General features: G+C 41.9%; 1 protein-coding gene across 6 annotated transcripts in view; it reads left to right on the top strand.

Moving 5' to 3' along the window:
• The window catches only part of LOC126248551 (GATOR complex protein Iml1), a 637,798-nt gene that overhangs the window by 414,115 nt on the left and 207,382 nt on the right, over window positions 1–16,301 (top strand). For all 6 annotated transcript variants that reach the window (XM_049949630.1, XM_049949665.1, XM_049949640.1 and 3 more), the window contains one exon: window positions 10,910–11,071. In XM_049949630.1, the coding sequence (XP_049805587.1) occupies window positions 10,910–11,071 (162 nt within the window). The remainder of the gene's footprint in view (window positions 1–10,909; window positions 11,072–16,301) is intronic.

Raw genomic sequence — 16,301 nt, 5'->3', positions numbered from 1 at the left:
CCGTCTGCAGTCTTTACCTTCCACCGGATGGTGATGTCGCGCAGCATGAGCTGGCTGCGCTGCTGGCCCAATTGCCGCCACCTTTCTTGTTACTGGGCGATTTCAATGCCCACAACCCTCTATGGGGTGGGACTGTCATCGATGACCGCGGTCGTGCCGTGGAGCATTTGTTGTCTCGGCTCGACCTTAGCCTCTTGAACACCAGTGCTCCCATTCATTTCAGTGTGGCCCATGGCTCGTTCTCGGCCATTGATCCCTCTCTTTGCAGCCCCGGACTTGTCCCGTCCCTCCACTGGAGAGTGCATCCTGACCTGTGTGGTAGTGACCATTTTCCCATCTATTTGTCACTGCCCCAGTGTCATTCTTCTGGGCGCCTGCCCCGCTGGGCTCTCCACAGGGCTGACTGGCCGGCTTTTACTTCCGCTGCAACCATTGAGTCTCCCCCACAGGGTGACATTGACGAGGTGGTCCGTGTCTTAACCACGTCCATCATTTCGGCGGCCGAGGCTGCCATCCCCCGCTCTTCTGGACTCCCTCGGAGGAAGGCTGTACCCTGGTGGTCGCCGGAGATTGCTGAGGCTATTCGCGACCATCGGCGGGATCTCCAGTGTCATAGGCGGCACCCGTCTCTCGAGACCCTCATCGCCTTTAAGAGGCTCTGTGCCTTGGCCCGTCGTCTTATTGCACGGCGTAAGCAGGAGTGCTGGGAGAGGTATGTCTCCTCCTTGGGCTCCCGTGTCTCCCCCTCGCTCGTGTGGTCCCGGATCCGGCGGATTTATGGATACCAGACCCGTCTGGGTGTCCTTGGGATCTCCTTGGACGGCACTGTCTGCACGGACGCTGCCGCCATTGCTGAACATCTTGCTGCGCACTTTGCTAAGAGCTCTGCGACTGCAACTTATCCTCCCGCCTTTCGCTCTTTAAAGGAGCGAGCCGAGCAGACGCCGTTATCATTCCACATGCGTCGTTCTGAAAAATACAATGCTCCTTTCAGCGAGAGGGAATTCCTCGCTGCCCTCGCCGATTGCCCTGATACAGCACCAAGACCAGACTGCATCCACGCACAGATGCCGAAGCATCTCTCCAGGGACTGCCAGAGACACATCCTCACCATCTTTAACCGCATTTGGAGCGAGGGCGTGTTCCCGTAACAATGGCGAGAGGGTCTTATTGTCCCCATCTTGAAACCCGGTGCGGACCCACTGGCGGTGGACAGCTATCGTCCCATTACCCTCACCAACGTTTTGTGCAAATCGCTCGAAAGTATGGTGGGGCGGCGTTTGTGTTGGGTCCTTGAGTCGCGCGCTCTCCTCGCTCCATCCCAGGGTGGCTTCCGTCGGGGCCGGTCTGCAGCGGACAATTTGGTGCGGCTGGAATCTGCTATCCGTACGGCCTTTGCCCGACGTCAGTATCTCGTTGCTGTATTTTTTGATCTGCGGAAGGCGTATGACACCACATGGAGGCATCACATCCTTGCTACGTTGCATGAGTGGGGTCTTCGTGGTCAGCTCCCGGCTTTTCTTCAAACCTTTTTATTGCGCCGCTCTTTCCGGGTGCAAGTGGGTGCCACCTCTAGTTCATCTTATATACAGGAAAATGGGGTCCCGCAGGGCTCGGTGTTGAGCGTCTCCTTATTTCTAGTGGCCATTAATGGTCTGGCTGCAGCCATGGGGTCGTCGGTGTCTCCTTCTTTGTATGCCGACGACTTCTGCATCTCATTTGGCTCCACGACTACGGGAGTCGCCGAACGCAGGCTGCAAGTAGCCGTTCGCAAGGCAGCATCGTGGGCTCTGACTCATGGTTTTCAGTTCTCTGCAGCCAAGACTCGAGTTATGCACTTCTGCAGGCGTTGGACGGTCCACCCTCATCCTGAACTTTACCTCGACGGCCACCTGCTTGAAGTGTTGGACACTTGCCGCTTCTTAGGACTCGTCTTTGATGCCCGGCTCACATGGGTTCCTCATATTACTCAGCTGAAGCAAAAGTGCTGGCGCCACCTCAACACCCTCTGCTGCCTGAGCCACACATCTTGGGGTGCGGATCGTTCTCACTTCCCACTCCCGGGTTCCCGGGTTCGATTCCCGGCGGGGTCAGGGATTTTCTCTGCCTCGTGATGGCTGGGTGTTGTGTGATGTCCTTAGGTTAGTTAGGTTTAAGTAGTTCTAAGTTCTAGGGGACTGATGACCATAGATGTTAAGTCCCATAGTGCTCAGAGCCATTTTGGGGTGCGGATCGCTGCACACTGTTGCGATTGTACAGAGCCCTTGTGCAGTCCAGGCTTGATTATGGGAGCCTGGCCTATGGGTCTGCATCACCCTCAGTGTTGAAGTTGTTAGACCCCATACACCACTGTGGGGTTCGGCTTGCAACTGGCGCTTTTCGTACAAGCCCCGTGGATAGTCTACTGGTGGAGGCTGGGGTTCCCCTGCTGCGGATTCGCTGCCATCGACTGCTCACCGACAATGCTGTCCACGTGCATTGCTCGCCGGGCCATCCCAATCGTCGCCTGCTTTTCCCTGCCATGGTCCTCCATCTGCCCGAATGGCGACCTCGGTCTGGGCCTTCCATAGCTTTCCGCGTCCATGCTGTCGGAACTTCCGGGTCCGTGCACCTACGCCTCCCTGGTGTTTGCCCCAGCCGTCCGTCTGTCTGGACTTGGCACAGAGACCCAAGGACTCGGTTCCGCCTGTGGCCCTCCGTCGCCGTTTTCTTGCGCTCCTCGCCTCATTTTCGGGCTGTGAGACTGTCTTCACTGATGGTTCCCTGATTGATGGTCGCACTGCCTATGCTTTTGCTCACGCTGCCCATGTTGAACAGCGCTCCTTGCCGGCTGGCTGCAGTATTTTTACTGCAGAGCTGATGGCCATATTGCGCGCTCTTGAGCATATGCGTTCCTGCTCAGGTACGTCCATCGTCATCTGCAGTGACTCTCTGAGCAGCCTCCAGGCCATCGACCGCTGCTATCCCTCTTATCCTGTGGTATCCTCTATTCGGGAGTCTGTTTCTGCCATTACCCACTCTGGTCGTTCGGTGGTCTTTGTTTGGACGCCAGGTCACGTTGGCATCCCGGGGAACGAACGTGTTGACAGGCTGGCCAAAGGGGCGATCGATGCCCCAGCTTGGGAGATCGGACTCCCAGCTCGAGATCAGCAGTTGGTGTTGTGCCGTAAGGTGCTTGGGATGTGGGCTGCTGAGTGGCGTGGCCTGACATCCCCGAATAAACTGCGGGCTGTTAAGGAGACGACCGATGTGTGGCGGTCCTCCCTGCAGGCTTCTCGCAGGGACTCTGTCATCCTGTGTCGGCTGCGCACCGGCCATACCTACCTGACGCACGGTCATCTTTTGCGTCAGGAGAATCCCCCCCTGTGTCGGTGTGGGTCCCGGCTGACGGTCGCCCACATTTTGTTGGAGTGTCCCCGACTGCGCACCCTCCGGCAGTCTTTTAATCTCCCGGGCACTTTGCCTTTGGTTTTATGTGATGATGCCTCCATGGCTGATGACGTTTTAAATTTTATCCATGGTGGTCCTTTTTATGGTTCCATTTAGGGAGGTCCTGCACCTTTCCCTTTCTGTGTCTTTTGTCCTCGCGTCTCTCAATATTTGTTGCTGTTTTGGTGTGTCATCAGATGGTTGACTCTTTCCCTTTTTTTTGTTCTCGTGGTCAGTCAACCAGTCTCCGGCCATCTTCTTTTCTTCTGTTTCTTTCTGTCTGGTGTTCATCTGTACTCTTCTTGTCTGTAGTGTTTGTTGCTGCATTTGTGTTCTTTTAGCGCCTGGGGGGTCGTCTCCTCCCCCCCTTTGGTTTTTACGTGCTCCGCCGATTTTCGGCTCGCTTGTTTTTTGGAATGGGGGACTGATGACCTTCGCTGTTTAGTCCCCCTTAAACATCCCTACAACCACCTCGAACAGATGTGCCCAACTATAGACCTATATCGCTAACGTCGATCAGTTGCAGAATTTTGGAACATGTATTATGTTCAAGTATAATGACTTTTCTGGAGACTAGAAATCAACTCTGTCGGCATCAGCATGGGTTTTCGAAAAAGACGATCGTGTGAAACCCAGCTGACGCTATTCGTCTAAGAGACTCAGATGGCCATAGACACGGGTTCCCAGGTAGATGCCGTGTTTCTTGACTTCCGCAAGGTGTTTGATACAGTTCCCCGCAGTCATTTAATGAACAAAGTAAGAGCATATGGACTGTCAGACCAGTTGTATGATTGGTTTGGAGAGTTCCTAAATAAAAGAACGCTGCATGTCATTCTCAATGGAGAGAAGTCTTTCGAAGTAAGAGTGATTTCAGGTGAGCCGCAGGGGAGTGTCGTAGGACCGTTGCTATTCACAATATATATAAATGACCTTGTGGATAACATCGGAAGTTCACTGAGGCTTTTTGCGGATGATACTGTAGTATATCGAGAGGTTGTAACAATGGAAAATTGTACTGAAATGCAGGAGGATCTGCAACGAACTGACGCATGGTACAGGGAATGACAATTGAATTTCAATGTAGACAAGTGTAGTGTGCTGCTAGTACATAGAAAGAAAGATGCTTTATCATTTAGCTACAATACAAATGGAAGCAGTTAATTCCATAAATTATCTGGGAGTAGGCATTAGGAGTGATTTAAAATGGAAAGACCATATAAAATTATTTGTTGGTAAAGCAGATGCCAGACTGAGATTCATTGGAAGAATCCTAAGGAAATGCAGTCCGAAAACAAAGGAAGTAGGTTACAGTACACATGTTCGCCCACTGCTTGAATACTGCTCACCGGTGTGGGATCCGTACCAGATAGGGTTGATAGAAGAGAGAGAGAAGATCCAATGGAGAGCAGTGCGCTTCATTACAGGATCATTTAATAATCACAAAAACATTACGAAGATGATAGATAAACTCCAGTGGAAGATTCTGCAAGAGAGACACTCAGTAGCTCAGTACGGGCTTTTGTTGAAGTTTCGAGAACATACATTCACCGAGGAGTCAAGCAGTATATTGCTCCCTCCTACGTTTATCTCGTGAAGAGACCATGAGGATAAAATCAGAGAGATTAGAACCCACACAGAGGCATACCAACAATCTTTCTTTCCACGAACAATACGAGACTGTAATAGAAGGGAGAACCGATAGAGGTACTCAAGGTACCCTCCGCCACACACCATCAGGTGGCTTGCGGAGTATTGATGTAGAAAATAACTCTCACTCAGGGAGACCTTCAACTTCTAAAAAATGATTTGCTCTTGACATTAGGGATATCATGCATAAATAATTTGTTCCACATGGTCAGACTGTCAACCAAGTGTTTTATAAAGATGTTTTTGCTAGGCTCAAGGAAAGAGTGAATTGAGTTAGACCAGGCATTGCAAACAAATGGATGCTGCATTATGACAATGCCCCATGTCACATGGCCACTACAATCATGGAATTTTTGAGCTCAAACTGCATTGCTGTTGTTCCACTCCCCCCCCCTCACCCCCCCACCCCCCCACCCATTTTTTTCCCTTGATCAAAGTCCTTGTAAAGTTTTTCTGTTCCCGAAAATTTGAATCATAAAAAGATGTAATATTGGGACTCTGGAGAATATTCCAAAGAACATGATCGACCGACCGCAGTGGCCAAGCGGTTCTAGGCGCTGCAGTCCTGAACCGCGCGACTGCTATGGTCGCAGGTTCGAATCCTGCCTTGGGCATGGATGTGTGTGATGTCCTTAGGTTAGTTAGGTTTAAGTAGTTCTAAGTTCTAGGGGACTGATGACCTCAGATGTTAACTCCCATAGTGCTCAGAGCCATTTGAACCGTTTGAAAGAACATGAGCAACACAAAAGAATGTGATCAACATGTTAAGGCCCCTACCAGCTGAAGCCTTTCAGTGCTGTTACCAAGACTGGGAACAGTGACTCAGCTGGTGTATAGCGGCCAGAGGGAACTACTTTGAAGGTGACAATACTGTAGTTCGAAAAAATAAAAACTGTGGTCTCATTACTTTTCTCTCACACTCCATAATATCTCCATTTATTTAAAGTTCATATATTTTTTAGTAACTGTTTTATGTTTTTTATTTATGTATTTAGTTATTTCTCCTTTGACTATTTAATGTAATAATATGGGCCTTGTCAAATACATTACAGGTATATCTAAAAACAAAGATGATGTGACTTACCGAACGAAAGTGCTGGCAGGTCGACAGACACACAAACAAACACAAACATCTCTTTCCCGATGAAGCAACAGTTTGTTGCGAAAGCTGAATTTTGTGTGTATGTTTGTGTTTGTTTGTGTGTCTGTCGACCTGCCAGCACTTTCGTTCGGTAAGTCACATCATCTTTGTTTTTAGATATATTTTTCCCACGTGGAATGTTTCCCTCTATTATATTCGATCATTACAGGTATAGTTACACATATATACATATAAAAACTGTAACAGGATTGTTCAAGAAAGGGACAAGCATGTGTTGTAGTCTTCAGTTCAAAGAATGATTTGATACAGCTCTCCGTGCTACTCTATCTAGTGTAGGTCTCTTCATCTCTGAATTACTACAGCAGCCTGCATCCTCCTGAATCTCCCTGTGCGACTTTTACTCCACCGCACCCCACTTCCCTCCAGTACTAAACTGGTGATCCCTTGATGTCTCAGGATGTGTCCTATCAACCAATCTCTTATTGGAGTCACATTATGCCACAAACCCTTTCTCTGCAACTCTGTTCATCATTATTTACATGTTCTACCCGTTTAATCTTTAGCATTCTTCTGTAGCACCACATTTCAAAAGCTTCTATTCTATTTTTGTTTAAACTGTTTATCATCCATGTTTCACTTCCGTTCATAGCTATACTCTATACAAATACTTTCAGAAAAGATTTCTGGACACTCAAATCTATATTCCTATGTTAACAAATTTCTCTTCTTCATAAACGCTTTTTTCCCATTGTCAGTCTACATTTTATATCCTTTCTACACAGTTATAAAACTGCCAAAACAGCAAAACTTATCTACTACTCTAAGTGTCTCGCTTCCTAAACTAATTTGCTTAATATCACCTGGTTTAAATCAACTAATTTCCATTACCCTTGTTTTGCTTTTGGTGATTTTCATCTTATTATCATTTCAAGATGCTTTCCATCCCTTTCAGCTGCTCTTCCAAGTCCTTTCCTGCCTCTGACAGAATTACGATGTCATTGGCAAACCTCAGAGTTTTTATTTCTTCTTCAATTCCTACCCCAAAATTTTCTTTGGTTTTCTTTTCTGCTTGCTCACCATACAGATTGAGTAACATCAGGAATAGGGTACAACCCTGTCTCACTTCCTTCTCAACCATTGCTTCTTTTTCATGCCCCTCGGCTCTTATATCTGCCATCTGTTTTCTGTACAATTCGTAAATAGCCTTTTGTTCCCTGAATTTTACCCATACTACATTCAGAATTTCAAAGAGGATTGCACTCAACATTGTTGAAAACTTTCTCTTAGTCTACAAATGCCATAAACAAGGGGTTTTCCTTTCCTTAACCTGTCTTCTAAGATAAGTCGTAGGGTCAGTATTGCGTCGCGAGTTCGTATGTTTCTACAGAATCCAAACTGATCTTCCCTGAGGTTAGCTTCTACCAGTTTTTCCATTTTTCTATAGTGAATTCGTGTTAGTATTTTGCAACTATTACATATTAAATTGATAGTTTGCTAATATTCGGACCTGTAAGCACCTGCTTCTTTGGAATAGGAATTATTATACTCTTCTTGAAGTCTGAGGGTATATCACCTGTGTTATACATCGTGCACACTTGGTGGCAGATTATTGTTACGGTTGGCTCTCCTAAGGCTAGCAGTAGTTCTGATGGAATATTGTGTGCTCCCTGGGCCTTGTTTTGAGATACGTCTTTCAGAATTATGTGAGATTCTTCTTGCAGTATCATATCTCTCATCTCATCTTCATGTATACCCTCTTCCATATCTGTATGTCTTCAAGTACATCTCCATTGTACAGGCCCTCTATCTGATCCTTTCAGATTTCTCTTCTTTGCTTATAACTGGTTTTACATCTGAGCTCTCGATATTTGTACAGCTGCTTCTCTTTATCTCCAAAGTCCTCTTTAATTTTCCTGGAGACGGTATGTATCTTTCCCTTAGGGATAAGTGCTTCAAAATCCTTACATTTGTCCTGTAGCCATTCCTACAAGTGTATTGGACAGAAATCTTTCATAACATTCACACTAAGACAAAAGGAATTATTCAAATGGAATGGAAATCAGTAGATGTAATGTACATGTACAGATAAAAAAGTGATTAAAATTTTAGAAAAATTAGATGATTTATTCAAGAGAAAGATCTTAACAAACTGAGCAAGTCAATAAAGCGTTGGCCCATCTCTGGCCCTTACGCAAGCAGCTCTCAAGCTTGGCACCAATTGACAGAGTTGTTGGATGTTCTCATGAGAGATATCTTGCCAGATCCTGTCCAACGGGCCAAATAGATTTTCAAAATCACAACCTAGTTGGAGGACCCTGCCCATAATGCTCCAGACCTTCTCATTTTGGGAGAGACTGGTGACCTTGCTGACCAAGATAGGGTTTGGCAATCACAAAAACAAGCAGTAGAGACTCTTCCCATGTGCTGGTGGGTATTATCTTGTTGAAATGTAAGTCCAGGTTGACTTGCCATGAAGGGCAACAAAACGGGTCACAGAATATCGTTGTGTACTGCTGTCTGTAAGTGTGCCATGGATGACAACCAATTGGTACCCCACAGCTGTCCAGGTCATCTCTGGACATGGTTTCATCCAGTCATCTCATTTTTCATATCAAGGACCCCTTTGGTTGTCATCCATGGCACCCTTCCAGTACAGTAGTACGTCAACAGCATTCTACATACCATTTTGTTGCCCTGCACACGGTGGGAGTTTCTGCTGCTTATCTTCGTGCTTGCCAAACCCCACCTTGGCCATCTAGGTCACTGTCTCTCTCTCCATTTGAGAATGATTGGAGCATTATGGGCAAGGCCTATGCATCAGATCATGCCAGTTGAACAGAATTTGTCTAGATATACCTCAGGAGAACATCAATAATTCTATTAATCAGGGCCAAGTTGGAGAAATGCTTGCATAAGGACCAGAGGTGGACCAGTGCATTATTGACTTGCTAAACCACTTTTTCTTTAATATATCATTCATTTTATCTGTAACTGTAGTCATTTGTTTGTCTGTACTTGTACAGCTCATTTACTGATTTCTCCCATTTGCAGATGTTTATTTATTTATTTTAGAAGTTATGCATGGTTTAGGTTCTTATTTCATTTGTGGAGACAGCTGCTTTGATAAGTTTATTTAAAATTGACCCTATGCCTACTTATCGGCTATATTCTGAGATAGCTTTATGCTGTTATTATATGCATGTAATTGTTATACATTAACATGACACAACTAGTCACCTAGTATATAACCTTTACATACCTATAGGACAACAGTCACTCCCAGGCTGTAAAACTAAGCAATACACAGCTTCCCTCTGAGTGTTCTGTTCATCATTTTCAACTTAATTCTAAGGTGAGTTGTGACACATGATAAAGTCAGTAGCTGTTAGTAGAACTGTGTACACACATCAAAAATAGTTTTGCATCACCCTGATATGTCTTGGACATATGTTGCTATTGTTACTGTTCTTATACTGTTCTTATACTGATTGGAAGGCCGCCACTGGCGTTGTTTGTAAACATTCACATGGTAACAATAAGCACGACCAATGATGACAATTTCTTCTTGATGGGTGATAACTCATATACTATTGTGCTATTATCATGAAAACGTTCCTTCAGCACACTAGGAGCACCAGAAAGGAGTTGCCTGCCTGTTTCCTAAACATGTATCCAGTCGAAGATGTGTAGGAATAAATGAAACAAGCTGTTTTATGCTGTCTACAACATAAATGTACTCTGCACGACTTATGGATAATCTCCTTTGAAGAATGGGACAATGTGGACCCAAGCAAGTTTGATGATCTCATCGATGATATGCTTAGATGGATTCAAGGCTGCATCCAAATAAGAGAATGTTTCACTCCCACAAATTGACATTGTTCAGGAGTGCTGTGAAAAATCTCCATCAGACAATTTCATAACTACAAAAATGTCCCGAAATAAATGGGCAATGCAAAATTTTTGTTGACATGTGTATATCTGAAATGCAGTATTATCTTCAGTTGCTCCTTTAGCTGGAATAATATGCATGCCTTCTTAAATTTTTTAGTCTGACACTTGCACAGTGGGCGAGTTAAAGGCAAACCTGTGGGTTTCATTATTAGAAGAAGCAAAAAGCCAAAACAGAAAAAAAGGTGAGAAAAGATGAAAGACATTATAGGTAAGTGTCTCAGAAACCAGTTTCAGGAGTGGATAAGAACAGTGGGATACGAGTAGAGTGTAATAATAAAATTTAGTTAATGTTAGCCCCTTTAATCTGGAATTTTGAGGTTTGTTTCTACAATCTTACCTCCTTTCTTGCATATAGCTCGGCATGTGGTATTGGAACTATGTTGATCAATGGCTATGGTACATTGCTATTTATTTTTGCTCTTCATCTAGCTTCTGTTCTATACAGAGAGATAATACTTGTCTGCTATCTGTGTCAGTGTTGTAATCCAGCGAGTAATAATGTACATATCACTGCTGTATTCATTAAAGCAGAGTAACGAAAGTCATTGACTCTATCCGTGTACTATTTTTTATTAATTTTTGAATTCTAAATATAATTTTGTAAAATGTGGGTGTCATGCTATTTCCAGCTGCTTTTCCTTCTGTCCGCTTTTCATGGTGCAGGCTGATGTTACTTTTAGTATTGTTCTTTTTGATGGAAGGTTGCGATATACTTTCAAGGAAGTGAAAATGCGCACCTAGAAAGCTGCATTTCTAAATGTCTTTTTTTGTTTCTAGATCTGGATCAAAAGTAATGGAGCGAATAAAAGCTGAAGGAATGAATACGAGTGGACGAATCTCACCAGCTAGTGAAGCAGCTGTAAATGAAAATAAAAATATCTTTCCACAGACATTTGCATTTGAGTCATCTGTAGAGTCCCAAGATAATGCTGATGACAGGTATTCAGCGTGCACAGTTTATTTTAATTTATTGATCACAACCTTATTTGATTTTACTGTGTCTTTCTGCAAGACCATTTGTGAGTTTTACATTGTTGTATTTGTTGTGCTTCAGAGATTCTGCTTCAGATGTACTTTATTAATAAATTTTTATGAATGTATCTGAATGAAGTTAAGGGAGTTTGTTTGTTCACTTAAGTACTAAACCATAGTGATCAATTTATTTCTGAGTTGCAGAGATAATGCTTACTTTAACATTAAAATGAACTTTTCTGTCATTATTTAAGAATGGAGTCTACATATCAATAATCATTGCACTGATATCACAAACCCATTGTTATATGGTAATTAACACTTCTTAAACTTAAAGTTACAGTATTTTGCGGAAATCATCCTGGAAACGTACACTTGCAACTGCTGCTTAGAATGTTTTGTTGTTCCATTGTTATTAAGTACCTAATAACAAAAAAATGTACCAGAAGTTATTTTAGAGATGCAATTATTGATAAATGTATTGATGTATCACATTAATGTCAGGTTCAATTTCACTGAAAATGTACTACATTAGCATGTGGCTACAAAAGTAAACATCTTTTTTTCATAAATTCTGTTGGCAGTAACAATGCCTCTATGACATCTATTATTTCCAAATCTTTCTAGCTTATGAATATGACAATATACAAGCACCAAAAAAAAAAAATTTCCAGGGAAAACTGAAATTGAAATAGTTTTAACACTCAATTCATCTTTTTCATCAATATTACAAGCTTCCTCATGTGTCAGATTGTGATAGAATTCAGGATAAACTGCTGTGATAATGTTCTTTTGACATAGGAGCATCAAGTCAGAAAACTTTTTCTCTGAAAGTGGCAGTGGTGATGATTTACATACGGCAAGTCTTCTACAGCATACTCTATACTTAGCCTGCAACCTTGAAATTTGTGTATTAAATCAATTGTGTCATAGTCTGGTATATATTCATATTTAAATGACATCATCCATGGTTCTTCCTTCCTCACCATTATTATTCTGACGTTATCTGACCATCTTGCCCTTTCTCCATTGTAAACTGTAGTTCAGTTTCAGATCTTTGAAACCCCTTTGGAATCGAAGAAATCTAGTACATCACACCTCTTACCATTTTTCTTGGCTGTGGCAACTAGAGTGTACCACTGCTGTAGCACATAAATGTTCATGTCTGCTTTTGTCCTCTCAGTAACACTGTACATACTATCTGCTTCATTTTGGATGTGTGCCTTCTCAAGAAACTTATGGGTAATTGAATCAGTTAGTAGAGTACTCACACTGTACAGATACATAAATATATAGTTCCGTTTTGGTTCTGACCTCTGCAATTGTCAGAGAAGAAAGAAATATTTTTGTAGCCAGTCTCACCTTGCTGCTTTAGGAATTTGTAGATCAGTGCCTGTTCTTCTTCTACATACAGTTCTCTTGTGCCACATGAAGCACATCCCCTTTTGTATTTGCATGTTTTAGATCAGGGGTGTCCAAGTAAATTTCAAAGTGGGCCACATTATTAACTTTTATCACTGTGTCAGGCCAGACCAAAAATGATTTTGTAAAGGAATTAAACCCATGGAAATAAAACACAAGTTTTCTCAGTTGACACGCAATATGTACTTTCATTAGAATATTAAAAACTTAAAATTAATGAAAAATAAAATTAATGAAATGTAAACTTAGAGAGAGAATACAACTCACTCTCTCTCTCTCTCTCTCTCTCTCTCTCTCTCTCTCTCTCTCTCTCTCTCTCTCTCTTTCTCTTTCGTTACATATTTGCATGATGTTTGGAGATATATTCATCCACTCAGCTGTCTGTCTGTTATTGAAGATCTCATTTTAGATTTTACATTTTTCATGTATGAAGACAACTGCTTGAAGATATATGTGCTTCTGAGTAAGGACACCATTTGAAGTGCTAACTGGAATAGATTGGGCTACTCATCAGATTTTATATACTTTTTATAAAATTCTACCACTTCACTCTGTGAGTGTGGATGTGATTGTGCATCTCTTGTGTGGCCATTGCAGTATGCTCATGTACCGTTGGTGGGAAATGTGCGGTAGGTAGCAGGTATGGAAGAGGACAACTAGTAGGTTAGCAGGTAGCCAACACACTCGATAAAGAAGGTTAATTTTAAAAAATTTTCCTCAGTTACTACTGGTCTGAAAAAACAACTTTTGTCGGGCTATGGCGGGCCGCATTCTTCATCCACGGTCTGCAATGTGGCTCACAGGCCTGATGTTGGGCAACTCTGTTGCAGATAGTCAAACTGCAGGATCCCAACTTTCTTTTGTAAAAGAGCAAGGACACTTCACAATGTGGAGTCTTTGAGTACCTACCGTAAATCAATCACATGGAAATGTACTGTCAGTTTGCACTTTTAGCTTGTCAGAATTTTGTTCTGTTCAAGCTGTGTCTTTTTTTTTCAGATGTCTTATTTCCTTGTCATGTTTGTTGCAGTCCTCACACACATCAAATGCATGTTTTGTAGGGTTTGAAAAACCTAAAATTTTATTCTGTGTTGAAAACATGTGCATACATCCAGATGCATGTTCCTCTCTTTCCTCTTGTCAGCTCTGAGTGTTCATTCTACACATCTTTTGAACATTGAGCATGCTATTTATGTATTTCCATGAACTGTCCTTTCTGATGTTGTGTGTTTCTACTTAATGTCAATGGTTTCTTATCCCTTCCACAATGTCATCTGATGTTTGTTGATGATTAGTGCACATGCCACATTTGCTCTCACTCGCTGCACCTTCTGTACTAGTTTTCCGAAAAAAGATTTTACCCACTGAATTTTCATAATCAGCTAACTTAGATAATCACATTTCCTATCTGTAATTTCTAAGTCATAAAATGTCTCAAGCAATTTCTGTCTTTGCTCTATTTCCACAACCTGGACCTGTAAGCTTTTCTTGCGCACGTATGCTTTTACCTTCTGATAAGCTCCTTTTCAATGTTTCTCAACCATTTGCACTCCTCTTATTTATGTTTGTGAGGTACTCTTGGAAAAAGAAAGTTGCCATTCTAGCATAACTTTCTAATTAAAGAATCCAAAAGGTTGGTTTGAATGTAGCAGGCTTATTATACTTCCATAATATCACTTGCAGATACTTTTATTTACAGTTGTTTTGGCTGTACATCGGGTTTATCTGCTGACTGCCTACAAACACTATTATTTATTCCATCTGAATTCTTGGTTATGTACTAGAGTAGTCAAAAAATAAGCTTAAATACGTATTCCTTTGTACCTGGAACTATTGGTTCACTATCCTCACTCTGAGAATGATCTTATGGCTGATATTCTTATGAATCATCAGACACTGGAATGTCTTCTGCAGAAGAATCACCACTGTTGCCCTCTTCAGCATCTAATTAATAATAATAATAATAATAATAATAATATTTTAGCCCAACCTGTGCTGTAGTGCTTAGCCTACAGCCATATTATTACCTTCTTGATTGTTGCTTGCTTGCTTTGTAGACAAAAGACTATGCTTACAAAATACTCCTTCATAGCTTGTGTTCTCTGATTAAGAAGCTGGTTGCAGAAAATCATCCTCTATTGCCTTTTCTAAAGTAATTTGTAACATTAATCTGACATAGCTCATTATACAGGGTCAACCAAAAGACAAAATGGAAGCTAGGTTAGGCTATATACAACACAATACATTGTGCTGTAACGTGATTCAATGATTTTCACTACAGTACCTACAATATGTTCATTCAAATACAGTAATTATAATTATGATGCTGATGATTGGGTGATATTAGACAATAAACACAACACAGAATAGATAAAAAGCTTCAAATGCCATCTCCTGCTTCAGTTAACCACTTTTCCCATGAATTATAATGACAAAAGCTCTCAGTGATAGTAATGTAATTGTGCTGTGGTATATAAACTTCATTTGTTTGTTCGATGAAACAAAATTGTAAAAGCAGTTAGGATAAAAGGCCACACAAGTTGCTGAAGGTATAAATGCAAAAGGACTGTAACAGCAGTTGCGATTGTATTACAATAAAAATGTATGGGATTTTCAAGTTACCATGTTGAATCACCTTCTTTGCATGATGTATCAGTAAAAGAAGCAGTTACAATTTTTTTGTTTCACAGATAAAACATTAGCTTGGACAACACAGTGTCATTGTAGCTTCATTTTCTCCCAAATTGTAGTTAAAGTAGTATTGCTCTGAGCCATTGATACCTGGAAAATGAGCTATTACTGTCATTGTTAATACAGAGGGATTCTCAGGCATGTCACTGAAGCTACAATAGTTTGATGGAATACCTTCTTGTCATCTTCAGGCAAAGCTGTTGGCTATTGATGAGAAGTACCTGGAGATTGCTGCATGTATCTTGAAAAAGACAGACACGCAGAAATAGTTTATAAATTTCTGTCGCAATTCATTGTTTTATGAAGGATAATTTTATAAGTAAAGTAGGCTTCTTTATATTTTAATCATTTGGTCAGAATTTAAAGGTATAGAGTAATATGTGCCTAGCAAAAATATAGAGGAGGGATAGGATCCAACTTGGTTCAACAAACATATTAGGAAGTTGCTGAGAAAGCAGAGAATTTTGCACCATTTTAAACGTAGTCATTGCCCCGCTGACAAACAGAAATTATATGAAATGAAAGCAGCTGTCAAAAGGTCAATGAGAGATTGGTTTAATGAATTTGAAAGCAATATTTTATCTGCAGATTCTAAAAATAACTCCCCCCCCCCCCAAAAAAAAAAAAAAAATTGGTTGTATGTAAAATCTATGAATGCTACAAATAATTCAATACCTTCTCTTGCTGAGTGTATGGGTAATGTAATGGATGATGATAAACAGAAGGTCGAAATTCTAAACCTAGCTTTCAAAAACTCATTTATGGTAGAGGACAGCAGCACCATTCCTCCTTTCAGTTGTCAAACAAATGCAAGTATGGCTGACATAGTGTTCAGTGTATCTGGAATTCTAAAACAGTTAAGATCCTTAGACACCAGGATGGCGTCTGGCCCAGACGGTATCCCCGTAAGATTTTATGTTGACTATGCTACAAATATAGCACCATTATTATCCATCATCTATCAGAAATCATTGGAACAGCAGAAAGTAATAGGTCCACTGCTTTTTATGATTTACATAAACGATCTGGTTGATGATATTCACTGTTACCTTTGATACGGAATGTTCATACTTCACGAAAGAAA

Source organism: Schistocerca nitens, chromosome 1 (genome assembly GCF_023898315.1).
Source record: "Schistocerca nitens isolate TAMUIC-IGC-003100 chromosome 1, iqSchNite1.1, whole genome shotgun sequence".
NCBI classification, from domain to species: domain Eukaryota; kingdom Metazoa; phylum Arthropoda; class Insecta; order Orthoptera; family Acrididae; genus Schistocerca; species Schistocerca nitens.
This window is presented reverse-complemented; position numbering and strand designations above follow the sequence as displayed.